General features: G+C 44.0%; 1 protein-coding gene across 4 annotated transcripts in view; it reads left to right on the top strand.

Annotated features, from left to right (window-relative positions):
* BASP1 (brain abundant membrane attached signal protein 1) overlaps nt 1-24,766 on the top strand; it is a 382,331-nt gene extending 357,565 nt beyond the window's left edge. For all 4 annotated transcript variants that reach the window (XM_069620423.1, XM_069620422.1, XM_069620424.1 and 1 more), the window contains one exon: nt 23,248-24,766. In XM_069620423.1, coding sequence (XP_069476524.1) covers nt 23,248-23,974 — 727 coding nt within the window. In that variant the 3' untranslated portion in view covers nt 23,975-24,766. The remainder of the gene's footprint in view (nt 1-23,247) is intronic.
* The last annotated feature ends 3,198 nt before the right edge of the window (nt 24,767-27,964 follow it).

The following is a 27,964-nucleotide window of genomic DNA, read 5'->3' as shown; positions in this document are numbered from 1 at the left end:
TTGTTCCTCCTAGGTGGATGATTTATCTGAACGCTGAGATGTTGTGTATCTTAAGCAGAATACATGAGTTCACCTTGTTCTTCGTAAAGGCTTTGATCGCAAAGGCTAGCAGCTCTAGACAGTTTATGTATAGAAGGAGCTCCCTCGAGCTCCATCCTCCTCCTGTTTCCAGTTCCCTGCAGTGGGCTCCCCAGCCTGCTCTGCTGGCATTTGACTCAAATCAGGTTGGGCCGGTCTTCGAATATGGCTTTCCCATTCCAAGTGTCCATATTCTGCAGCCACCATTTCATTTACATTCTGGATTCGGCATCTAGAGGCACTGTGTGATGATATTTTAGTACTTGCTGCAGGTGCTTTATTTTTAGTCTTTGTAGAGCCTGATAGTGTAGGGCCCTGGAAATACCATTTGAATCAATGCTGCTAATAGACCTAATATTCTCACTAGCGTCCTCAGCGATACTACTCTTGTCCAGGCAACGCCTGATCTCTCTCTGGATGTCTCTCACTTTCCTGGCTGATAATTCCAGCGTTGCTGCCTTGGTGTCTATGATGAAACCAAGGAAGTCTATACTGCTTGTCGGGGTCGTGTCTGGATTCACTAGGAATCCTAACAATGAGAGGAGCTTCTTCACCCATCCTGTCTAGTGTTGTAGCATCTTGCGGCTTTTTGCCAGAAGCAGAATGTCGTAGATAATCATACAGATCCCTTTTTCCCCTAATCGTTGCCGCCATTGGTCGCATGAGCTTCGAGAAGGCTCATGGTGCTGATGCTAGACCATAAGGCATTGTCGTGAATTGCCAATATTCATCCCAGGCGAATGCTACAAAGGGTTGGTATGCTCCTGAACTGGTATTGTGAGATATGAGTCTTTTAGGTCAATCCTTGTGAGCCAGTCGCCTTGCCTTAGTGTATCTCGCAGCTGGTGGATCCCCTCCTTCTTGAAGTGATGATATGCCACACAACTGTCAAATCTTTTAAGTTTATCACAGGCCTTACTTTCCCTTTCCTCTGAACCAGGAACATATTGCTTACGAATCTTGGTGTTGTGGTGCAAGGCTCGATAGCTCTCTTCTGCACTAGGCGCTGAAGTTCACTGTGTAGGCTTATTCTCTCTGTCTGGGTCATGTGTATCGGTGGCGGAATTTGGCTCTGAGGCTCTTGTATGAATTCTAGCTGCAGCCCTTTGGCTGTCTGCAGCACCCAGGCATTGCTCGAAAGCATGTGCCAGTTTCACCAGAATTGCTGTGTTCTCCCACCTACTGGTGGATATGTGGTATGCCTCACCTGTGGGGAAGTTCTGGCCTCTTCCTTGTCCACTTCCCCGGTGTCCTCTATGGAATTGTGTTATAATCTGTGATTGTGGGCTGGAACGTAAATGGAGTGGAATGCATGCACCTACAGGAATGCATTGTATAACTTGAGTGCGTGTGTTCTGGAGTCAGTTGATGAGTGCCCGCCGGGTGGGAAGTCGGTGTCTGTTCTCCTATATGTCAACTTGTACTTGGAGGCATTAAAGCCGTATAAAGAACTTACCTTGAGTGCGGAACATACTTACTACACTGGCGACGAGGTTCGGGGCTGCTGCGTAGGGGGCAACATTGCAGGAGAAGACACTGCCCTCCCATCCTTATATCCCACCCGGCAGGGCCCTGTCCAATGAAGTGGGCTGATAGTGGTCTCATTCGCTGCCTGCTGTGGCTGAATTTGGCAGTTGGTGCCGTCCGGTGGTCCGCAGCCGGGGTGAACTTTGTGTCCCTGGGTCCGGAGCCGAATGGCTGTGATTGAAGATTCTGGTGATTCATAGCAGTGTATCGATTGCCCTGGGTCCGGAGCCGGAAACCGAGTGTTCGTGGTCCTGGTGGAACTTGGAGTTTCAGGAGCAGCCTTGGTTTGAAGTGTCCAAGTATAGTGAGCCACGTAGGCCAGCTGCGGAAGTATTCGGCCATAAGTGTGTACTGCCCCTGCAGCCTGTAGGTGGCGCTGTGGTGCGCGGCCTTCAGCGGAGCTGGGTGCTCGTAGTGTGTTTTTTGTTATGCGCTGTGAGAACTTTCGCAGTCGAGGTGTATACTGCCCCTGCAGCACGTAGGTGGCGCTGTGGTGTGCGGCCATCACCAGCAGTCGAGTACTTTCATTTTCTGGTGTTTTCATGGCTGGGCACACGAAGAAAGTTCAGGATGATGCAGGCGTGTCAAGGAGGCACAGTGGCATCAGTGCGTCAGTGTGTATCTCTGGAGTTGGCATGATTGGTGAGGAACTCATGTCCCCGGGGATGTCTGTCATCGATTGCGAGGAAACCCACATGGAATGTTCAGGTGGGTTGAGTGAACAGAAAGTACCTGGGTCTGGTGTCGTCGTGGAGGAGGCTGCGGAGTCCCATAATTCCTCACGGAAGAGGCGTACTGAACTGATCAGCGGCGACAGGTTCCTTTTGCATCCTAAAAGAAAATGTGAACATGGATGCATGTTGTGGGGATCTACGGAATGTGACGATGGAGAATTTTGCCAGAGATGTTTTTCTTTTCTTGACATCCTGGAGATTTGACCCGGATCTCCATGACTTTTACGTGCAATTAAAAGATCTCACTTTGACTGAGGATTGATAGCCATGTTGTTGAGGCCAGTATGAGTGGTAGCATTCGTGGCCTTTTCGGTGTCTTGTATGGGCCGTTTGCTGTGTGCTTGTGTGTGTACGGGTATGTGTTGTGGCCCTGTTATGTGTTAATTTTTGCCTTAGAGTTCAATGCTGACCGTTATGTTCTACTGCTCTTCCCAAAAGCTGTTGGGGCTCCTTCTGGTCCTGTTTGTTGTACATGAAATGTATTTTTCTTTTACAGGCGTGCTAGAAATGTGTTTGTTAAAGCGGGAGGGGTCAGACTTGTGGGCAATGACTTCGGGGAATCAGGGTTCTTGTTGATCCTTTTCTTCCTTTTAGGCTGTTACTGTTTTCATTTATAACAGTTCCGTCAGGCCGCGGTCTGGGGGATGAACTGTATGAAGAAGAATGGGGTCATGGAAGTTTGCCAGAGGTTTTATTTTCCATGGAATTTGTTCATTGTCATACGTACATGTTTCAGTGTTGAATGTTGAGTGTTACGTGTCTCTAAACTGCAGTCATATGTTTTTGGGTACATGTGCAGTTTATGAGCGATTCTGAGGGTTACTCATAGGGGTTCTGAACGCCGGGTGGGTTCCTCACTCTTTGGTTCGGATTTTGTTGGTTTGTTCTGGTGGCTGCCATTGTAGTTCTTGGTATGCAGGTTTCTTTGGGTTAATGCGGTGTGCGGTCATTATTTATGTCCGCATTGCAGAATCTTTCTCCAGCTGTTCTGCTTATTTGGTGGTTTGTTCAGGGTGCGAGTGTAGCACTTCTGAGTGATGCTATTTACTCATAGATGGCCAGGTGGATCTATTTGGTGTGAGTTTTAAAGGTTTTGTCCATGGCGTGTAGGGTGCCGGGCATTTAACGTGATGTTATTTTACCAATAGGTGGTTCTATTGGGTGCTAGTGGTGATGAATTCTCCATGGTGCGTGTGATGAAGAGTTTCTCCATAGTGTGTGGTTGCTTCCGATGTAGGATAGCAATTTAACATGATGTTGTTTGATCAATGGATGGCCGGGTGGATCCATTGGGTGCCTGTTATGATGAGTTTCTCCATGTGTGCAGGGTGCCGGACGGGCCTTGCACGCTATTTTAGGGGAAAGCGAGTTTTGGGTTTTATGCAGTTTTGTTTTGTCTAGTGACGGCTAAGTAGGGTCATAAGGTTGTGTTGACTGCAAGCGGGTCATATGGTTGTGTTGTTGACTGTAAGCAGCGTGGTTTTGTAGCGCTTTGTGCAATTAGTTTTGTCTGAGGGTTTGGAGTGAGGTTGGTGGTTACTTACCTGTGGATTTAATTGACGTCTTCCTGATGGAAAGGGACCCTTATGTAGTGCTTGTTGTTTAGGATTTTGGATGGCTGGGAGGGTCCATGTCCTGTGGGTTGTGCTCTGGTGTGGCAGGCTGGAGTTCCTGGGGTGGCAGCTGGGGCAGAAGGTGATTAGTGCACTGATGGTTGGGAGTGTTAGTTTGGTTTAGAGTGTCAGGTGTGGCAGGCCTGTTCTCCGAGGGGCAGCTCGGAGTGGGTTCGTGTTGGGGTTGGTGTCCTCGTTGGTGGTCTATGGTTGTAGGCGTAGGAACATGGGTGTGCTGAACTGGTGATCTGTGGTGCAGGGTGTGTTGGTGTTTAGGTGGGTATTGGTTTGGTGAATGTGAAATGTATAGGTTGCTTATTGTTTTGAGGTTGTTATTTAGGCGGCGAGTTGGAATGGTGGTTGCCAGAGGATAACTAGCTGGTGGAGGTTACACGTGTCTTGACACATGGCTTCCTTTCACTTCATTTCACATATAGTGTGGATTTCTATCGGAGCAATTATTTTTGCGGGGTTTGCAATTTTCAGGGATTATTATGGAGTGCACATCATGGTGGCCACATGTTGTTCATTCTATGGTTGGTCGGTTTTGTCCTCTTTCAATTCTTGTTTAATGAAAGGGGGAAGAAGTGTTATAATCTGTGATTGTGGGCTGTCATTACTATGGAACGTAAATGGAGTGGAATGCACGCGCCTACAGGAATGCTTTGTATAACTTGAGTGCATGTGTTCTGAAGCCAGTTGTGCCCGCCGGGTGGGAAGCCGGTGTCTGTTCTCCTATGTGGCAACTTGTACTTGGAGGCATTAAAGACGTATTAAGAACAACCTCAAAACAATAAGCAACCTATACAATTCACATTCACCAAACCAATACCCACCTAAAAAACCAACACACATATTGCTTATGAATCTTGGTGTTGTGGTGCAAGGCTCGATAGCTCTCTTCTGCACTAGGCGCTGAAGTTCACTGTGTAGGCTTATTCTCTCTGTCTGTGTCATGTGTATCGGTGGCAGAATTTGGCTCTGAGGCTCTTGTATGAATTCTAGCAGCAGCCCTTTGGCTGTCTGCAGCACCCAGGCATTGCTCGAAAGCATGTGCCAGTTTCACCAGAATTGCTGCGTTCTCCCCCCTACTGGTGGATATGTGATATGCCTCACCTGTGGGGAAGTTCTGGCCTCTTCCCTGTCCACTTCCCCGGTGTCCCCTATGGAATTGGCCTCTCGCGGGGAAGAAGGCATCCTGTTTATTGTCTCAGTAGTGGGCCCTGTTAGTTTGAGGTCTTTTCGTTCCTTGATGGCGACCGGCCGCTCCGACCTCGCAAGCGGCCGGTCCTGGTGAAAACTCTACTTGGAAAATGTTCCTAATGGATGCTTGGGCCTTCTCCAGTGGGGTGTATGTTCCCACAAATCTCCCCATTTGTTTTACCGAAAGTCTTGCCGAATAGGAGACCCTGGGCTGCCTCGCCTGCTTCGTATGAGGCTAGATCCCCTGGCTTGGAATCGATCTTCAACAAGAGCCCTCTTCTCCGCTCTGAGGAGATGGCGCAATTCACATTGCCTAGTAGACCTACCACTCTCTGCGCCCAATTAGCCAATATATCTGGCTCTACTTCTTCCCCTGTTTCTCGGGGCCGATCTGTTGTCAAGGACCTTCTCCTGACCTCTTCTCCAAGAGCTGTCTATTCCTTTCTGGGGGGTCTCTGGAAGTCTTGGATACAAAGGCTAGCATTTTAGGATCTAGCTCCGGCACCTCTGCCACCTTTCCATGCATTGCCGGTATCAGGCGTTCCGTCATGCATTGCCTCGCTTCTTTTTGGAGTGCCTTGCGCTGACTCTGCAACATATATTTGGCTTCCTGTGGCGTTGGTTGCCAGTCTGAAGCCTGGGGTTTCTAATGTTCTCTGGTTCGAACATATTTGATATTTTTTAGCTATCTTCTATGTTGTGCACTTTTCTCAATTTCTTCTTTGCAGGGGGTTGTAGGTCACCCTCCTCCGTTCTGTCCTGTTCTTCTTGGGAAGAGCATGGGGTCTCTGGCAACTCTTCTTCTGAGTCTAGCCCTTTATTTCCCATATTGTCTTCCCCTGGGTCGGGGATTGTGAGGCTTAGCAGGGCTGACATGTGCATAAATGCATCTCTAAGCTTTTTGAAGGCGTTGTTAGCCTCTGGGGCCTCTTTGTCTGTACCGTAAGGTTGACCCGTGGGGGTCAAGAGGCCTTCCTCTTCCGGGTCTCAGTACACCCCTGTGGGCCCTCTAGCATGGCCTTTATGGACGTGTCTCGGTGCTCTGGTGTTTCTGGCTTTAAAAGGTCTCCATTGTAGCCTGCCTTTCTTGTAGTGGCCTCACCCCCTGTGCCACTGCTTCCCCTAGCGAGTTACCTAGCACCTCCCTGAAGCTGTGGGCCAGGTCCTCTACCTGTTCTTCCTCATCCCACTCAAATTCCGACATTGCTCCTGTTGGTGCTTGTGCCTTATTACCTGAGCTCGGGTTGTGTGGCATGTCCACTACTGCGCTGTGGCCAGATTGTGTGGCTTGCACCTGTCTGACTCTGTTATTAAGAGCTCTGTGCTAATTTTTCCAGCGTCTGTAATGCAGCTCATGCTGCTGGGTCGGTGTGCGGTCTGTGCCGCATGTCTGACTGTCTGATTCCGACTTGCTGTGAAATATGCAACCTCTCCCTGCCTTGTGGGAGTTCTATTAAATGTTCTTCGAAACCACTCGGCGACGAGCATTGAGAAAGCGCCTCCACCTCTCCAAAGGTGGGGGCTGCTGTACTCCTCCGCTCTGCCAATGAGCACGGTTGCTACTTATCCGTGCTCTTTTGTGCTCATTGGCGGCTGCTGCGATTTGCGGCCCAGCCCCTCCAGGGGTGGGGGCTGCTGCGCTTCTTATGCTCTGCCTCCATGTTGGGGGGGGGGGCATTCCTCCTTTCCTTCCGCGGAGGCTGGCGGGTCCCTGAACATGCTGATTGTGTGGCACGGGACTGTGCCTCCTCCGTCCTGATGAAATTTGCTTAACCTACCTATATATTGGTCACGCTCTGCGATTTGTGGACTCTGCAACTCATACTACGCACATTACTATTAGGGCGCCACTCAGCTAAGAAAATATAGTAGTTATCTTGCTGAAGAGCAGGAAAAGAAGAAGAGTAGGAAGGAAGGAAGGAAGTGGAAAAACTATGGTTAAATGGCAGGGCACAAAAAGCACTACAGAAAGGACTTGGTTTAAAGCTAAATGTAGTTTAAGAAGAACAATGGTGAAGTTGGAAATGTTTGATTTTTGTTTTGAACTGCTGGAGACAGGTATAAATAAGAAGTTGAAGCATAATGCTCACCTCCGGTCTCGACATAGAATATAAAATGAAAGACTAAGGGAGCTCAAGTCTATTGGATTTCACTCCAATTAATGTTGTTCAGTTCCTTCAAGATGGCCCCTATGAAATGGTTCCAAAGGGCCGTAGGATAGTTTTTAGACCATCCTCGCCCTTTCCACCAAGGGGTAGGAGCTAAGGGGGACAGGGATGGTCTGTCGAGTGTTTGTCTATTTGTCTGTTTGTGAATATTTTCAGCCATGAAAAACGGTTTTGTCAGATAAATAATGCTGAATGAAACCTTTCGTTCAATGAAATTAACACATTTTACTTTGGTACCACAGTTACTTCCTAAAAGTGATATTCGTTTTGGGGAGCATGTTCACGTTTTTATAACGTGGTTTAATCATTCTGGTAACACGAATCGGTAGCAAAATCTGGCTCGTCGTACATGCAAATGGGATGCTGCGAGAAATGACATTTGTCAATTCTGTTGCGAAGCCAGGGAGACCCTGTGCAATTGCCTGTGTTTTTTTTTTTTAACAGAGGTATGCCACTCAGAGGAACCAAGTACCCAAAGTTGCTGTTTGTAATAACTATGGCATGTGTCGAACAAGGGATGCTTTGTTACTATTTCGTTGTTGGCAAGATATTAATATTTTATTTTGTAGCAACCTATCTGTTTCGGGTATGGTGTATAAGGTCAAGGGTTATGAAGGCTGAGGGGAGACGGGAGAGTGGGTCCTCAAAATCAGGAGAAGCACACCCAGTCTTGTAATGTGTCACCAAACTGGAATAGAGCTTATCCACATCACTTAGCTCTTGCCAGAGTAATGAAATGCTTTATGGATGGGTCAAAAAGAATTGATTGCTAAGATATGTGATCTATAAAAGCACTTAAGTCCAGTCTAAACTGGATAGAGCTCATTCCTATCACCTGGTGCATTCCAGAGTAACTGCATGTGTCATGGATGGGGCAAAAGAATCGTTAAGATGGATGTTGTTCTATCAAAGCACTCCAGCCAAGTTGCTCTGCGCTCTGTGCTCTGTTCCTCGAAGCTTGTACTGATGTAATCCTGTTGTAGCCTAGGCAAAGAGTATTTTATAGGTCAACAACGATGAGGCCTTTCAGGTCATGATTGTATGATTTTTACAGCACGTCCATTTAAGACTTATCCACTTATGCAATGTGATGTGCTTTGTGTTCTGGCTAATGACCATTGGCAAACAAAGCCTATATATATATATATATCTCCCACCCAGGGGAAATTAATGTAATGAATTGAACTGCATGTTAACAATCCCACTTTAAAAGTGGCAGCTACATAATGTTAATACTGTTTTAGATGTTTCAATAGTTGTACATCAAGTATAATTATTATGCGTCTTAACTATTTTATGATATTTATGAAACTGTATGCTTTTATGGCCTAGGACCGAAATAAAGCTAATCTGAATAGTTAACTCGCATCTACGAAACTCTCTTCAAATTGCCTGCTTCATCCCACCACCTTTGGTCCAACTTCCTTGGCTACTAGATCATTTTCATTCAATGTTCTTCTGGACCATGCACACTCACGCAGGGTCTGTTGCTTTAAGAAACCTGGAAGTGTCATTGTAAGTTGACAAGGAATATTCTGTTGGTGCCCTGTGTCAATGGCTCACAGAAGGAACCTATTGGCTTCTCATAAAGATTAAGATCAGTTTGATCTTTCCACCAAACACCCTTTTGTTTCTACACACAGCGTAATCAGAATCATGGGTAGGCACATTTTATCCTGCAATCCCCCAATCCTTGATATGTACTTCAGAAGTACAATTCATCCATTATTTATTTTCCTCTATGGTATGTTTTGTTTCCTTTTCAGTGGTCATGTTCCATCGCATGTGCTGTGCTGTGTATTTCTGTTAAGGGCGGGACCTTATTGGTCCTTTTAACTTTCGTGAATTGTTCATATTGCAATCCCAAATGTGAATTTAACAAATTTCTGAAGAAAATGAAACTACCTTCCATACTACATGTACCACTATATTAGTGGGAAAGGATGTGGTTACCCTGTGGCTCTGCCGGATTGGTGGAGAGGGCCAGGAGCACATGACCTGCAGCTGATGACCAGCTCAGGGCCATGCCCTCAATCCAGTCTCCTACTCCTTTCCTGCATGGAGCGGTGCAGTTTAAAGCTAGCTGCCGGGAAGAAGCAGGAGCTTCCCCGGGCCTATATTCAATGGTAAACCTACTCTTGCCCACAGGCAGGGGCTCTAGAAGTAGCAGGCTGACAATAGCCACAGTGTGTGAGGGAGATGACACTCGCTCAAAGGTTTTGAGGCAGCGGTCGGGACCTCTGATGGATGAAGGGCTGAGCTTGTCTTGCCTGGATTCAAACCAGTGACTACAGGTTGCATTCCAGTCTCTGAAGTAAGCACTGCATCAGCTTAGCAGTTCCGCCAGCATAAGAGCCAAAAGAACTCTAAGGCTGAACAATAGTTCGAAGAACTGTATCAATGATCAAATGAGACGAACAACTGAAGAAACATCAGATTTGTAACAATAGTATATTAAAAAGTGTGCATTGATGTAATGCCTGCAGTGCTCACTGTGGACCTTATTTCCACAAGTGTATTTCAATGGGAAAACACCACTATAAATAACTTTGATTCTAGTGCAAATCTAAGTGTGCATTTTGAAGATGTCCATATCCTAATGTTACAACATGTTGTGTTTTCGGGCCAGGAACGATATAGCGTTCAGAAGATACAATGAACCAACTTTTAACCTCTGCACCGAAAGCATTCTTTTTGTATCACTCAGTCAAGTATCACAAAAAATATGATACGTGAAATAAAGGAACTTGGATTAGTGGAACATTGTTTTCTAAACAATGGGTTTTTCACAGAGGAACAGAAAATGCAACTGTGCGAAATCAAAATGGAGAACTAACAATGTATCATTGCAGAACAAGTATGCAAGGATAAAATGGGGAAAGAAACTGCGTGAATGATTAAAAACAGGAAGGATACGTGCCTTGAGCAAATTCACTTCAAGATTAAACAGAATAGATTTGAAGATCACTTCAAGGCTTCGCAAATCTTTGATTTCAACTACTATATTCACACATTCTGAATGATATCGGGCTGTATGTGCTATACTGCGCTTCAAATATTTGATTGTAGCCCAGCGGTTAATACCCATAAGAATCTAATTTACATTTTACTTGTAAAATTAATATAAACTAGTCTCAGGGCTCAAGTTGACAGTACACGCGGGTGGAGTCCACCCACTTTTTTCAGAGGGTGGACTCGGTCCCCCCCCCCAGTTAAAATGAGAAACCTTGAATGTCCTCTTTGAATTTATGAATTAAAGCAGACCTCTAGAACAAACCACAGTCGTCAGGTTTGCAGGAGACACTCTTCACCACTGTACTATATAACCTGAATAGAAAGTAAAGGTTAAATGTTCCATTTTGGTACTGCAGGTTTCAGGGAAAATATTTGTATTGGTTTTTGGAGTTTAAACATGCACACCTTTTTAAAGTTTTAAAAAACGCTATTAGAAGAATATATCCTCTCTTGCTTTTGTGGTTTGTATGAAAGGCAAATACTATTTCTCCTATGCAATTTGAGTGGTTATGCAGAGCCAATTTAACAATGTGCATATTTCACCTTGATATGCTAATTTCTGGCGACGTCGTAAACCGTTGCGTTTGTTGATGAGTACCCCCACTTTAATTTTTAGCACTTGACCCCTGATACTAATTCCATGTTAATTACAAATGAAAGCCTTTATAAACCTGCAAGATTGGCTTGCTGAGGATTTTGCCCTTTTGAATTTTTAAAGTCTCGGGTTGATCATGGGAACCCTCCCCAATGCGAATGTATTACTTCACTTGCATATTGCTAAGGTTGTAAAAGAAGAATGTGCCCGAGGTTCCTTTTCATGTGTGGAATAGCTTACCTAATTAAATGTCCAACATTCTATGGTTTGTAAAGTTGCATCTTTTTCATTGCTAGTTATTAGGCTCTTGTCTCTGTAGTCTTACACCTTGTGTTGTAATCCCCAAACACCAATTGTTCATTGTTGCCTTACTAGCTGTGAGCTATATACACCCAAATTAAATATGCTATGTTAATAATCTCTAATAGAGCACAACACGCCTGTAGGCCTTAGTGCGCAAAATATGGATATTTACCGATTATTGCATTAAGCCAACATGGATGTACCATGTACTGGAGCGACTAAAGGCCTCGTACCGCTCAACCATGAGACTACACGGTAGTAGGATACCTTTAGCAAAAGAAGTAATATGAGCAAAGGTTTCTCTTTGCCCAGTGATACACTGACAAATTAAAACTTATTTTGGCACTGGTATGCCTATGATGGGCATATTTTTTAATTCTTTGGGTATTCAGTACAACTTTAGCTTTTTCAATTTTTATTGTAATGAATGAAAATATTAATGTGTACTTTTGACACTGCAGTATTTACATATCCTTCATAAATATGCCACATGTATGTTACTTCTGGTTAATAATTGTGAACTACTTTGTTGTGCTAACAATTTCCACATACACATTGTGTTGGATTGATGTTCAGTGACGTCTCTGGTGTTTCTACATCGAAATGTCTGGCACCAAACAAGTTGGGAAATATGAATAAAAGCATGCAAACTTATTGACCATTTTAAATATATTGTATTTAATGCAAACCTTTAAATCTTATTAATTATGATTGGACACCTTGTCCAACACAGGCAGCAATGGATCCCCGACAGGAAACGGATAGGAAGGGAGCGGGTGATTGTAAAAATACATCACCAATACCAGAGTGGGGACAATACACGGCTCAACCTGGTAAACAAAGGTCTGAAATAACACAGCTAGGAACTTGCCATGCCATCACTCCTAACAATTAGATGGACAGGAAAGAAAAATAAATAATATGCTTACTCCATAGGACAACCTAGAACAAGAATTATAAGGACTAAGAGACATATAACCCACTAACCCAAAATCTCAGATTTCTGCATACTTCACTCACACAAAAAGACACAACCACCCTCTTGCATGGCAAACCGCAGGCACTTCACCACACCGCAACAACAAACACAACTCGTACCAACCGCACACAAGGACGACCATCAATCCGATATTCACACCCAAGCTCAGCGCATGATGAAAACCGAACTGCAGCTGCCAACAGGACATCACTTTTCTCACTTTCCTACTCACTCTTCACCCGATTAATCCCCCCGCCTTCTTGTTTGCAAATCTACCTAAGCACCAATTCCGTTGGTGACGGTGTGCGGTACAAATACCTTTTAACATTTATCTTTGCACATTTCCTTAGCTTTTCTCCCAAAATGCACTGTAGATGTTGCATTAAGACTAGGCCCAAACCTCTCCCCTTTGCCTGCAACGAATGCTCATTCAACAATCAATTTTTTTTTAAGGTATTGATTTTCATTTTTAATTACACTCATTGTTCCTTTAATCAATATTTTGAACTAACAGCTGATGAAATTGTAGGGGCTTACTCATTGCCTACTTTTGTCAGTTGGCAACACCTTTCAAGGTGTAGATCAGGGGTCTGCAACCTTTGGCTCTCCTGGTGATTTGCACTACAACTCCAATCAACCCTGGTCTGCGTAGTCAATGGTGAAGGATCATGGGAGCTGTATTTCAACACACCTGAAGAACTGCAGGTTGCAGACCTCTGATCTAGATATATTAAACTTCACCTCTCACTGACCTCTTTCGGCAGTATGTAAAGGGGTTTTTGTGCCAAATTGCTTTTCTCATGCAGAAAGAGGGTATCCTGATGAAAACGGTTTCATACCAGCTATTTCAGTTGTGTGAGTGGGGGTAGAGCTCTCCACATTGATTTTTATTTTTTTGTATTCTTGTTGCTGGGTACACTGTGTCCTACTCTTGTTTTAGGTAACATTTTTATTGTAATTGAAACTTAACTATTATATTGTTAATGTAGCTGCAACTGTTACTTCTATTCAAAGAATAGAAGAGCGAGTCGTACAATCCCTTATCTATCAGTTGGTCACTGATGAAGGGGGTACATTTCAGTGTCCCCGGCATCTTAAGAAAATAAGCATTTTCTTGGTTGCCACCTTGGAATTGTAGCTCACACCATACAATAATATTGCTTTTGTATGCAACCTCTGCGATTGTTTCTGTTCAGTTGGCATTTTCCTTGTGTGGCAACTTTAAGCTGTGGCATATAACCCATTTTAGGGGAAGGATCATTGCCTTATTCTATTAGGGATCAATGTTGCTGTGTGCATAGCTGTGGCATTGAAGAATACATTCGAATGAAGTTGTCACATTATATTTTCTGGAACATTTCGGCTTACCATTTTTATTTTTTTGGATTGTAATCATTTCTATGACGTTTTACAATCAGCTGGGCAGTGGGCTTTGCTGCACATTGCTTTTGATAAACAAAGCTTCTAAAAATGATCAGAATGCTGTAGTGAACAAGATCGTCCAGAGTAGGACACTTACAAAGTCCTCCTATTTAGAGTGCCACTCATGAACGATGTCAGGGAAACCGTGTTTAATCTCGCACCATGGTCCAACCACTCCACCATCTCTTTTCAAGAGTCCAATCCTAAAAGGGATTCATGGTTGCAAATGAGGCCCTGATGATTTCTGGAGCATGCATGAGTGGTGCTGGTTAAAGAAAATAAATGCAGCTAATGCTCCACGCCCACAGACAGTTGGAATTTGGCAACTGTCTGGTGGCAAGTGGCAGTCTGGTGGGAATCCCGAAAATCAAAATCTACAATAACGATCTCTGGTCAAGCTTGATGTCTGGTTTAGCAAATACAGAAGGAGAGCCTTGTTTGTGATGTGGGAGGTTTTTTACAGACATATACCTTCTATTCACAAATCCAACGCTACTAGTTTTTGCCAATGCGCGTTTTAAGATATCCAGCTGTTTACAAGCGCTTCTAATCCTGTTTCTTCTAATATTGGGTTTACTATCTGAAATTTAAAAACAATGTTCATTATATTTATACATTTTGAAGTTTTTAGTGTGATCCAAAAGACCGCAAAGCAAACATTTTCACCTGGAGTTGGACTGTTAGAACTATCAAGCAATGTTTCCTTCCTTTGACGCTCATAATCGGCTTCACAAATTGCAGACATAGTGGGCCTTATTTACAAACATGTTTTTAATGGAATTTTCCCATGTTAAAACATTTTTGTAAATCAGGCCCAGTGTCTCTATTTGTTATGCAGTATGTTTAGATTTTTGGGGGTTATTAATGTATCTCACTTGAACAAGGCTTGCATGTTATTTGATGGTTACCTTCTACAGTTTGTATCTTGGCAATATGCCCCGAGACTGCGGGCCATTACCGCATGAGCTAATGCCCCTGCGGCCCACAGTTACAGGCCCGAGCGTAGGGAGTGCCTTAACTAAGGCCCTTTGGGGCATTACCTATGCAGTAATGGCCGCCCGCAGTCGAGGGGCATATTGCCATTAGTATCCCAGCACATAAAACTGGGTACTAATGTTTTTTTTCCCCCCAGCTGCGAGACGTGTTGCGTTTTGCAGCCGAAAAAAAAGTGAAAGTATAGAAAAATGGCCACCGTGGACAGAAAAACAGTCAGTTTTCTCTTTCCGCAGCAGCCATACTAAACAAAGAAAATGGCCGCCATGGAAGGGGAGAATGGACTAAGTTTGGTCCCTTCTCGCTTTACATGGTGGCCTTAAAGAAACAAAAAAGAATAACGAAGACCAGCACGAGGGACGCACACGTATGTGAGCGGGTTTACCATGAGGGAAGGCTCGCAAATGCACCAAATCGGTGCGTTTTTTTGCTTCAAAATAACCTGTCCCGGGTACTAATGCACATTAAAGCTGATGGCATTTGTCAAGTAGGTGATAAATCCAACTCTTAAGGTCTACTAACGGAATACATTTCAAACCCTTGTAAGTAAGTTATATCCGCACTTCACAAGGGTGACAGCACTCTGAATATGAACTTCAATCATACCATTGAGTTGCACAGCATATCTTGGGCATTCTCCATATAGAGGACTGTTATCTGCTCTGTTGATCACAGATGAACTGCGCTGTTCCGATAGCTCAGCAAGTCAAGTGCTTTATCATCATTCAGCTTGCTGATTAATTTGTTTCCTGCCCAGACCAACCACACTCTTTACACTTCGAATGTTGGTAATTTGAGTACCATTAAATTGGGCAATTTTTTTTCTCCCCATGAAATGGGAAAAAATCTGTGTTGGCAGGTGTTTAATAAGCACAATTATTATGATTGTTTTTATCACTACTATTAGTGGTACTAGTTCTCTGTACGCACACACAGGTACATTGTGGATTTATCCTTAGTCGAAATTACAATATTCAGAGCACTCAAGTTTGCATTGGCCAAGCACAAGACTCGCATCCAGTCCTGTTTTTTTTCCCTTTGGATTCTGGAATTTGTAGGTTATTTTACTTCCCGTTTGAGATTTAGGAAAACTGCATGTCCCGGAATTCCAAGCAGAAACAGGACTGGGTCGTCTGCTCACTTCTGGCCACTGTAAACTTGAGAGCGGTGCAAGTAGTCACTGAGTAAAAACCTATACTTGTCAAATCTGATCAGAAAGCACCGCTTGGACCACGGTAAATCTTCCTTGACTATTCCAAAGAAATGTGTACCTCCAGAATGTAAGGTCTAATCTGTAGGTGTTCAGCATAAATGCCCTCTCCCAAACAACATCCACTCTTGACGTTCCCATCACAAGCTAATAGAAGGTCTTCTCTTGGGTATTCTGCAGTAACCAAAATAGCCTAGTTGTTGTCACAGGGTTTGGTATCCCATGTATGGATAGCAACATATAAGGAAACTGTAACATGTTCTTATCAATCATTTGTGTTCATATATAGTGCTTCATGTTGGATTCCCCCTGCTTCAAAGCACTGTAATAGCTGCTCTCATTAACCCATTTAAAGGTACTCACTTTATTGACAGCAGAAGGAGAAATAGCTGAGTGGGCTTGGCCATCAGATTTCAACTTGTGAATTGCAGGCTGTCCCCAAGTGAAACGCGAGCACTTAACTTGTGAGCTATCCAGAAAACTGTGTGGCATTTTAGCTGCATTTTTCACCCTGGTGCGTTCTACAACAATCCTATGATCTCATTTGTTTATAGTTGTATTATGTCAGAGCAGCTTTAATGTACCACTTGTTATGTATTAATGGATGGACAAGGTGCTTCGCTACAAATACTTTAAGGCAGGTAGGTAAAAGAGAAATCATGTTTTCGACAGCACCAACTGACACACTCCGAATGGATGCTAACGTAGCTTGTTAAAGCATGGAATTACTCTTCTTGTTCTTCAAGGTTTGTGACTGTATCAGATCTTAACGTAAAATATACTATCATGACTTGGGCACATTGGCTTGGGTCTACAGCGCAATGCTGGATTGAGAAATAGTCTAGAAAACAATGTGCAATGACATGCAGATGTGCATATAGTGTTAATCTTACTAAAGAGCTTGTGGGTATCACACTCAGAATTAGACATGCTACATACAACTTGTCTGGATATTGTTGCGGTTTGTTACGCGGTCACAATCAACTCAGGGAGTTCCTTTCCCCCATTGAATGTGGGGCACAAGAAATCGCTGATTTTTATTTGGTTCGGTCTCCATACTTACCCACTCTAAGTTAGGGTCTTTTGGGACCCATTTTTCCTTGGGAGGGGTCCCTCCATCCCTGAAAGAGAAGATTTTATTCACTGAATCCTCCATGGATTCTTCCCCTTCAAACGGGATGATGCCTACTTCCTCCACAAAGTGAGTTCTCTTTGGCTCTTCATTTCTCATACTTCCCCTCTGTTTCCCTTTGTTCCAGCTTTTTCGAGGGTAGAAGATTTATGTTGAGGTTCGGAGTTTTCCAAGGGTTTTGCTCTGGTGAGAAAGTAATCTTCCTCTAGGGCTTTTAATCTCCCCCCGCCCCCCAGGCCCACTACTCTAGAACTTGTTGGTTGTCGGGGGTTTCTTCCTTTCATTGCTCCGGGGCACCAGACCTGGGTGTTAAGCTGTTCTGGGCAGCAATTTCCATTTTATGGCTCTGCTGAGCCCTTGACATGCAACCCAGGTCTTAATATTGGACCTGGCGCTCCAGTTGAGACATCCTTTCTGGTTGGTAGGGTGGGTCTGGATTCATACCTTTGCTGCTCCCGGGAAGGGTAGCTGTCCCTTCTCCTAGAGTAGCTTGGGTATTGAGAGTTTCCCTGATAACCCTCCATCCTTGGTCTCCCTTTATTGTCCTGAAAGTGGGGAGAGTGTGGAGGATTGTTCAGGAAATTGTGGTTTGAAGGGTATCTGGGAAAGAAACTTGGGTAGGGGTGGAGTATTTATTCCCTCCTAAGGGAAGTTCTAAGGGAAGTTTTGAGGGAGGTTTCCTGGGGCAGTACTTACCTGATTTGGAGTCCATACATACCCAAAGATGGGTCTTTTACTTTTGTATCTAGGGCTGATATGGGTGGCGGGGTCAGATGGTGTGCTGGTCACCCAATCCACAGTCCTATGCTCATGGAAGTCGCTTACCAGTTGGGTCAAAATGTATTTTGTGAGTGCATGGAAGTAAGTGTTAATGAACTCGCAGCTATTTGCTTTACCCGCCTAGTGTCTGGGCAAATGCCCATGTCAGCTCTTGCATAAACTCTCTAGGTGCTTGGTCTTCTCCGCACTGCAGGTTTTAGGCGGCCTTGCGGGCCTCCTACCTTATAGGTAGACCATCTTTAGTGATTGTGGTCCTCCAGGCCTGCGAAGAAGCTGAAGCATTCCGGGAGAATGTCCATTTGATAAACTCCATGGAATTTTGATCATTCTTGATACCAAATGACATAATCATTTGGTCATTCTGTTCTAGATGCTCCCATACTGAGTATTTGACATTCTTTTTGTGGTAGGGAGTCATCATAAAGCTTTTAAGGGCCTTTATTTGCCAAATTGTGTCTTTTAGAAGACTCCTCTTCTGTTTGGCAGCCTTCCTTTTCCGCTGCACCTGAGTCAAGTCACCCTCTGAATCAGAGCTGCTACGATTGATTGTCTGCTCCTCCTCTAGGCGCTCCCTACCTCTGAGACTGGGAATCCCTCCAAGAATTACAGGGTCTTGTCTCTTCTCCCCTGTGGTGCTGTGGTCTCTCAGGGTAACTTCCCTTTACGCACAGGGGAGTACTCATCTTCCTTATCCCTTATTCCTGATATGGTGGAGAATTCCCTCCACCTCCCTGAATATGGGAATGTTTTTTAAAACTACTCTTTTGAGTCCTAGGGTCTGGTTCTTCTCTGTCTGCAAAGCGTACCAGGTAGTACCTTTTTGTAACTTTAATTTCTGGCAGTCTAACTCCCTGACCACTTCATCATTGGAGCCCTCCTGGTCAGAAGTACATGCTAGGGTATTTTTAAATCTGAATGAAGATGAATATCCGTCTATATCTGATAGGACTGGCCTTCCGGCTCAGTTTGGGCTAGGGCTGGTTGAGTCCAGCTGCCTCATGTTTCCCTGTTCTTTCAAACTGGCAGGCATGAAATTAGCAACACCGTGTGCATATGATGTGGTGTGTTTGCTTGAGGTCACTGGTAAGGAGTTCATCACCCGGAGTATGGAAAGGCACCCTTCAATCCTCCAATCACAAACTAGTCACAGTGCCTCAAAGCCTGTTTGTATTTGGCCATTTCCTTCTCCAATCCCTCAGGTTTGTTTGTCTCAGCCACCATCTCTTGGTGATATATAGAGGCCTGAGCTTTCAACTCTGATACCAGGGCTTGAGTAGCTTCAAGTACTTTTTGTGCCACTACTTGGTCACTGAGTCACTTGTTCTCCACAAAAAGGTATGCATTTTACTCCTGTGAAGCTTGTATTGTCTGGGCATATTCAGACCTCTTCTTTTGCAGGAGACTAATCTCCTTTTGTGCACTTTCGGCCTGTGTTGTCTGCTCTGTCAACCTCTGCTTGCCTCACATGTTCCATTATCTTTTCATTTTCTATTCTCATGTCAGTCAGTTCCTGAGAACATAACTCACCTTTCTCCATGTCCGTCCTTTAACTGACACACTTCCTGACACAGAGCACTTTTCTCCTGACACAATTTGCTGTTCTCTTACTGAGGTGCTCTCTCTGTTGTTTCAGGGTGTTCAGATTTTGGCGCATATAATCGAATTCTACCTGGGAATTGACATCCCTAATGATCAACTGGATATTCTCATCTTTCAGTTGTTTAATCTGCGTTTGAAATACAAAAATGTCCTCTTAAGAAGGCTCTATTGTGAACCACCTGCTTGCTTAATTTTTGTTGACTTGCTCTCTGGTTTTCAACACCTTCTTGCTAGTCCTTTTTCAGTTCAGAAAATTGAGCCTCTCGCTCTAAATACATTTGCTGCTGTGTCACAAACTCCTCTTTTAGTTGCTGAGTAATCTTTTTTAATTTCAACTCTGAATGTTGACTCTGTTGCGATTATTTCCTCTAATTGATTCAACTCTCTCTGTGCTTGATCCAAAAGTTCAGATTGGTTTTGCAGAGAGTCTACACTATCCAGGTATCTTTCTTCCATGATCATCATATGGAAGTACATATATGCTGTGAGCTGAGCCATTTTAATGTTCTCATCTCTGCTGGTCTGTGTCATATAAAAGTCTGTCAGGGCCTGATGTAACAGCCCATTATCCTGCCACATATCAACTTTTACAGAGGTAACCTCCTGCGTTATTCTGGCTTGCCCCATGTCTTTCTCCCGTTCTACCCATTCACCTTTTAATAAACAATTTGGATAGAAAGTGCTTCTTGTCTATGTTGATTCCTACGGTGCTCATTCACCTAATAGGCTCTCTGTGCAAGGGCAAAATCTCAACCCTGTTCCTGCTTAGTTTGTACTCACAATGACACTCAAATCAATACTGTTTTTTTCTACACACTTGCCTGAAACCCATGGTACAGGTCTGAATGGCACCTTTACAATGCAACGCAACTTTCCATCCACTGAAATGCAATTACACCTAAATGAATAGTCTGCTGTTACTGCACTGTCACGAGTGGAAACTCTCTATACCAATACATGACAAGCCCCTAAATTTGTCAGTTTATTACGTGGTCCCACTCCACTCAGGGAGTTCCTTTCCCCCCAATGAATGTGTCGCACAATAAATCACTATCATTTTGATTTGGTTCAGTTTGGTAAGGCCTCCAACCCATCTCGCACCCATCCCCAACAAATACCCGGTGCCGCAACTACGAACCAGGCCGGTGTATTGTGAATATAGATATTTATTAATTTATTGAAACCAAATTTTACAGCCAGACTAACATCAGCCAACAATTCGATGGCTACACAAGAAAAAAACTTCCGTAATGGCACCAACACAGAGATAGCACTGAGATATGCAATCAGTTTCCTTTCAAATCACCAACCAATACAGAAAAAGGACAATTCACGATAAACAGTGTTTGCTGATTTGGTTATAGTACTTTTTTCTCCCAGCAACCCTCACCCTTCAAACATCAACTAGGCTTGGCCCCTCTGAATTAAAAGCCGGTGGCAGAGAGTGGGAACACAATGGGAACATCGGTTTTGGATTCTGATCACAAATGCAATATGAGGGCAAGAAAAGCAATGGTAAATTTTGTTTTGTCACACCTAAATAGTATAGGCAGTGCTTTGTGGTTTTGGTCACAGAACAAGGGGAACAAGGGGGCAATTTCATTTTCCACCCTACACATACAAATAATTACTAGGCTTCACACTTTTGATTTAAAATGAATGGGATCAATGGGAATTTCATTTTGCACCCTGCACACTCACATGGAAACAGGGTTTTGGGATTCATTCCATTGACAGATCTTTGTCTATACCAGCTCAAAACACACTGGAAGAGCTTGTTTGTTTCGAATGCCAACAAAACACATCCTGTGAAAATTCTATAGGGGTATTAAATGATTTACTTTAAATATGATAAGGATCTACACAGACAAACAGGATATTTTGATATGGGGAAATAACTAAAACAATGCAGGGCCTACACAATGTATGGCTTTGGGGATAGTTATACTTGCAGGAGCAGCCTTGGAATCCACACCAGAGAACAGCAGGGCACCTCTGGGACAACAAGGCTGTCAGTAAAGGAGAGTCTCATCTAAATCCTCCAAGGGCTCCCAGTCAGCTTCAATATCTCCTGGTTCCTGTCTCCAATGCAAGATTTGGTCCTCTCTGCTGGGGTGTTTCTCAAGGATTCAGCAGCAAATGGCCTCCCGGAATAAGTGGAAAAGCCCAGTTCTAATGCAAACTGATGTAATTATAGGGCAAATGACATCAGAAACTTGTCATGATTCCCGCAAACGGGATTGGTTGGTTTTCTCTACCCACCACCCACCTGTGTGCTAATAGAACAAGGAGATGAGGGGAGTGAGTTGGGACCGCTGTGGGAGGAGAAAGCTTCATCATCCCAATTTCACAGGTGGGCTCAGCATGGACAAAACTCTAAATATCTGTCAACATGGCAAGTACCCTAATTTTAAAAATCTTTACATGTATGAAAATATTTTTATGAACTACATTTTAAGGCGAATCAGATGATGCTAATATGAAGTCGGCACACCCTCCCTATGCAGAGATACATTTTTTTTCATTTACTCAGGAGCCGTATCAGTGAAAAATATGCCGCAGCATAGTTCCTTTAATTATTTCCTTCACCCTTGCACCAACTTTCAAATCTCTCAGAATCAAGGGAAGGCCCAAATAAATTGTTCATTAATAACTTTAGTTATGTTTATCACACAAAAATAAAAATAATTTTAGCATGGTTTAAAGGGGGTTACTTTCAACTTTAATAAAAGTCTGGAATGACCGTTGTGGCGTATACTTTGCCCCTTTTTTGCAATAATATGTATTTTCATATGAATTCAACAGCAGCCTTTTCCTTTGTTCTCTCAAGTTGCATTTACTCATATGCATGTGACCAGGCACAGGCTGGCTCATGTTTATGTTCACCTCCCACTTCAAGGCCTGTGAAGGCCCTTATTACAACTCTAATGGACATTTTTGGGGAATTGTGAACTCAATTTCACTTCACCTGAAAGAATCTGCATGGCCTTATCTGTCTTCACCATGGCTTACATCTAAGCAATGTATTTCTTTCTATATGTTTAAGTAATGGCCCTGATTGACGGTCGACAACCCGACCCCTTTCTTCAGGGCAGCAGAGGAAAGGTCTTGGAGGTTAAGTTTCATCTTTGGAGAAATGACCGGCTCATGTCATCCTGCAAGCAACACCTTTCAAACTCACTCGCAATGCATTTTACATGACATTACATAAGGAACCTGGGCCTCATCCATATGTAATATATTTCTTTAATTTCGCAGTTTCAAAATACATGAGTTATCACTAGGGAAGTTATTTGAGAAGACCATGTTCAAACTCTGAAAGGCTAGTGAGCACTTTTCTCTGCATACTGTCATTTGGATGAGGAAAAACAAAAAGGAAATTATTTAATTTCTTGTAAATGCAAGGAGCTTGGTTTCAATTTAGATGACTGGAGCACAATCTGGTATTACATTGAAGATGATGTACGCAATGCTGTTTCTCTAAGTAAAAGTGCAGCTCTCCATGGATTGAGTAAAACAGCATTGTCACCCACATGTCTGTCTTTTTCTTGCTGAAATGCATTGCGCATATCTTCGCACTTTTGCATTTCAAAGCCCCTTTTCTTTCCTTGGCGATTTAGGCCTGTTTTTGGTTCAATAGGCCTCATGGCTGTTATCACCATTTCTGTGCTGGCTGTCTAGTTCAATGGGCATTTACAAATCACTCTGGCCTCTTTATCTATGCCCTTTAGGGGGTATATTTCACCCTACAATATCAGTTTGCAGAACTCAATGAATGTTGACCAACTACTTTGCTGTTTTTCCGCTTTTGTTGATGTTCTAAAATGTTGATTTCTATGTAGAAAATGTGTCCTTTTTGGGGGTAACCATTATATTTTCTTTCTCTTGTATTTCAGCACTCCAGAAATGGGAGGCAAGCTAAGCAAGAAGAAGAAGGGATACAACGTGAGTGATGACAAAGCAAAAGACAAGAAGGCTGATGGGGCAGCCACAGAAGGAGAGGCACCCAAGGGCAACGAGGAGGCTCAGCCTCCGGTAGAGAATGCAGATGCCAAGGAAATTAAGGATGAGAAGAATGATAAAGATTCCCAGGCAACTGATAATAAAGCGGAAGATAAAGAAGGGGAGAAAGATGCCACTAACAAAGTAGAGGCACAGAAGTCTGAACCGGAGAAGCAGGAGGCCTGCGCGGATGCCAAAGCGGAGGTCCCGAAGGCAGCGCCTCAGGCGACCAAGCAAGAGGAGCAGGCACCAGCTCCTGCTCCGGCTCCAAGCAGTGAGCCTGCCAAAGCCCCCGAGCCAAGCAGCAACGCTAAAGTTTCCCAGCCCTCCGAAGCCACGGCAACCAGTAAAGTGGAAGACAAGAGCAAAGAGGAGGTCGACGCCAAAAATACTGAGGCACCCTCAGCACCAGCGGCACAAGAAGCTCAAATTGAAGTGGCCCCAGCTTCAGACTCAAAACCTTGCAGCAACGAGGCTGTACCTTCTTCCATTGAAAGCCCAGCAACAGACGCCTCTAGTTCTACTCCCAAGGCCTCGGGTCCTGTAGGACCAGCAGAAGAAGTGAAAGCGCCCGAGGTCCCAGTGGCTAATTCGGATCAAGCTGTAGCAGTTCAAGAGTGACATGGACAGCCTGTTTGAAATAACCACTTTAAAAAAAGCAACCTGCAATGCTGTTTATTATTATAATTTTGTTCCAGCTATACTAACAAACTTGATTCGGATTATGAATAAACTGTATGTATTGCCCAGATGGGATATCTCTTCAACATTTACAAATATAAAAAGCCAAATTGCATTTTTGTCGCAAACTCTAAGAAAAAATCAGTCTGCGAATATTGCCAATTACTAAACATTTTAAACCATGTCGGAGTTTAGCTATCGAAATTTGAAGTCCATCCCATTTTTAACATTCTGAGCAAAAAGTAGCATGAACGCACTCCGCCAATGTATCAAAACAAAGTTTCTTTATTTTCTCTTCTGCAATATTGCAGGAGTGATGTTTTTGACTTTGCCCATTGGGTTTGTGCCAAGGCAATCAGATCGATATGAAAGCAGTATTTGTTTTCTTTGCAGACACATCTTGTTGTTACTTTTCTTTGGTGAACACGGCCGATGATGGCCAAATCTTCAGACGCAATCCACACAGGCGTCCACACCGTGATTTCTCAGTGCCAATCCCCTCCAAGTCTTTCCCCTTCTCGAGATCTATTTTTGGGAGCAAATGAGCATTCTCTTCCCACTTAGCGATCTAGATTCCTCATGACAAGTTAATGCATGTCTGTGGTTGGGTGCACATGTTGTTCTGTTTCTTGGTCGGTGGAAATGAACATTGAACCATTTAAAGTCTGCATTCATTGCAGTTCCAGTCTTTCATTCTGTGTCACACCAACACACCACTCATTGGAAACAAAATGCAAAGGAAAAAAAAAGATGTAAAATGGATGCGTTGAAATGATATGTAATTGTATAAATGGTGCAACAGTAATAAAACTTCAAGTACAAAAAAGTGGTATTTTTTTCTATTTACAGACATCTGCCACACTGTAGCTTCTCGTGCGATATATGCATCTTTTTGGTGTACAATAGGCTATTTCATAATGGCTGTAATATAAGAAATATTTTACACTGTGCCACAGAGGATCGCTTGCCGGTCGAGGAAATTGTGCCGCCTTGAGCGGCATCCAGAGTAGTAGGAGTAGAGTGAAGTAGGGTGGTTAAAGTAGGAACAGCTACAACTTGAACATGATGTATTGGTGAGACGCAGTAAAGGCTGGAAAGTGGACAAACACTTGCTGAAGCTTGGCTGCACGTAGACTCAATTGTGCCAACTCTAGCCGAGTGAGGCAATACTAGAGCGCAACATGCCACTGGCAACTACAGCTCGGCGGCTCAATATCGGTCCTCGAATAGCAAATGCTATTAGTAGGGGTGGTTTGGGAATACTTCAACTGCATCACAGAACCAGAGTGCAGATCGATGAATCGCGACACATTTTGGGATGTCGGCTTCTGGTATAAGAGTAGCTGCACAAGGCGTTTGATTTAAATGGCTCTAGGTTCAAGTCTTCAGATATCTGTGCCCAAGGAGAACTGGGCCCAGGTCAATGTCCGAACACAATAGCATAAGGCAGGTGTGGAGTGGGATGATCCCATAGCTCTTGTAGCATGATTCTAAAATGCCACTGTGATTAAAACCTTGGCATTGCATTTTTTGGCTCTTATCAAAAATGTAACTTTCGATTACTAGACAATCGCATGCGATGACAAATGAGCTTTGCAAAGAGTAAAGTTTGATAAATTGGTAATATTCCTTGCCCGTGCCTCATGAGCTCCTGCGCATTAGAGGCATTCATATCAACAAAGCAGGATTTGGGCACCGGAGGAGGGCCTCACATATAAATCTAATTAAATCTGGATTTCTTTCCAAGGAATGCTTGCAGAAGGGATGCCCCAGATACGGCCCTTTCTCTTCAGTCAATGGCCTTCATTAGGACCTTGGCGTTAAGGGGTTAACGGCGCCGTAAAAGGTGTCAGTGCCGTTAAACCCTTAACGCCTTACTTACTACGAGGTCCCTTTGCGGGACCCGACCTTAACGGCTGGTCTAGACCAGCCGTTAAAGTAGGGGCCCGCAAAGGGACTCTCGAGGTAAGTACGGTACTGCAATATGCGGTACCATACTTACCGGCAAAAAATGGGAATGGGGAAGGGCCATGCTGGCATGGGGAATTACCGCCCCGCCAACCTCGGAATGGAGTGGTAATTCCCCATTCCGCCATGGCGGACTTCGGCATCGACCATGGTGCTAATAGCACCATGGTTTTCCGCCGGAGTCCTAATGAGGGCCAATGATTACTTCCGAACTTGGTAGCAGCTTAAGCAATGTAGATCAACCGAAAATACTGAGCCAGCCCTGTACGTCTGGGCATCTGCAGAGTTTCAATTGATGGTGAAAAGAACTTTAGCACTCTAGGTAAGATTAATGTTTTGTCAAACGGTGGGTGGCCTAAGTGTAAGTGCACAGGTGCTTTCCTTAATAACAGTTATGCTAGGAACTTATCGATAGTGCAAAACGGTATAGTCTTAAAGAGCGAAATGTCATGCTATTAAAGTGGCCCAAAATCACCCCCTTTCTTCTGGTGCCAGTTACCATTGCTATTGTATTCATTGGTCGGCTTTTTGAACCAGTCCAACTACCTGTGGGCAGCCTACACTTTTCCATGTAAGAGTAGTTTCCCTTAAAATTTATAATTTGTTAGCCCCGAAGTCTCTCCTTCCCACATTAAAATTGCCTGTGTGGGCACTTCAGTGGCAGCATGTCACACCAACTCTTCAACCTCGTAAACGACCACACTCATGGCAAATGACACATATTGCCAATAAACCTTCACTGAAACTCAACCACAGCTTAGTACTTCTCGCTCGCAAATGCAAATCCTGAATGATGTAAAAACAAATTTGTGATCTGCAGGACAAGAAAACACACACACACTCACACACTCACACTCACTCACACTCACACTCACACTCTCACACTCTCACACTCTCACACTCTCACACACACACACACTCTCTCTCTCCTTGGCTAGAAGAAATGGAATGCTGACCTTGAGGAACCAGAGCAGTCAAAGCCACAGAATTCTCATGGAGAGGCCCCTTACCTTGGAACCGCACAGTAAACCAAATGGCGAGAAGCTGCATCTTTCATCCAAAGTCAATCTGCTATATCAAGTTATACCCGCTGTTCTCACAAGGAACCATGCCAAACACTGCGCCTTCTGTATCCCCAAGGATTGACTAGAACCTTCAGCTGGGCCTCCAAGATCACCTCCTGAACTGTGTACTAAGATCACTAAACTCTGGAGCCAGATGACCCCTGAAACTGGAAAGATGAGCGCACATAACTCCAGAACCTCCTCAGCTGTTGCTCCCTGTCACACAGGATCCACTTCAAACACATTTGCAACCCAATCACGCTCTTCTAAGTGGGGGCATAGAAGACATTGCAAAGAATGTCCTTGTATACGTGCCTGGCAGGCCACTTTGGTTAAGTAATGTAGCTCTAATATCAATCCTACACATTAACAGGAAATAGAAAAAGGGTGCTCACCTTCAAGCCTAGAAACCAACCTATGTAATTAAACGCCCAGGCTACTCTGCTGCTTGATGACCACATGACGTTAAGGAAATCCCTAAAAAATGTGTTTTCTCACCAGGCCACTTCAAGGGAAGACCGTTGATAATACTGCTCTGGAAGCTGGTACCAAACTGGTACGTCTCACCCAAGTGTTCTCCGCAAGAGACCTGGGACCTAAACGCATTCCTAGAACCCACATTGGTGAAGGATAATGGAAAATGGCACATTCCTTTATTAGGCCCAAAACATGGAAAAGGACAGCGGTATTCCCATTCCAGGCAAACCGGTTTAGTCCAGGTTGAAAGGCCACTATTCTGTTAATAATTTCTTCTTTCAACCTTACAGTACACATGCAGCTCATCTCCCACTCTTCAGCAGAATTGCTCGCCTGCTCACAGCCGCGCACGTGGAGCTGTGGAGAGCTGCACCTTGTATAACGCAACTTCACTCCTGTCTATCCACCACACAAGCACACT

Source organism: Ambystoma mexicanum, chromosome 5q (assembly GCF_040938575.1).
Source record: "Ambystoma mexicanum isolate Mex_15411 chromosome 5q, UKY_AmexF1_1, whole genome shotgun sequence".
NCBI lineage: Eukaryota > Metazoa > Chordata > Amphibia > Caudata > Ambystomatidae > Ambystoma > Ambystoma mexicanum.
This window is presented reverse-complemented; position numbering and strand designations above follow the sequence as displayed.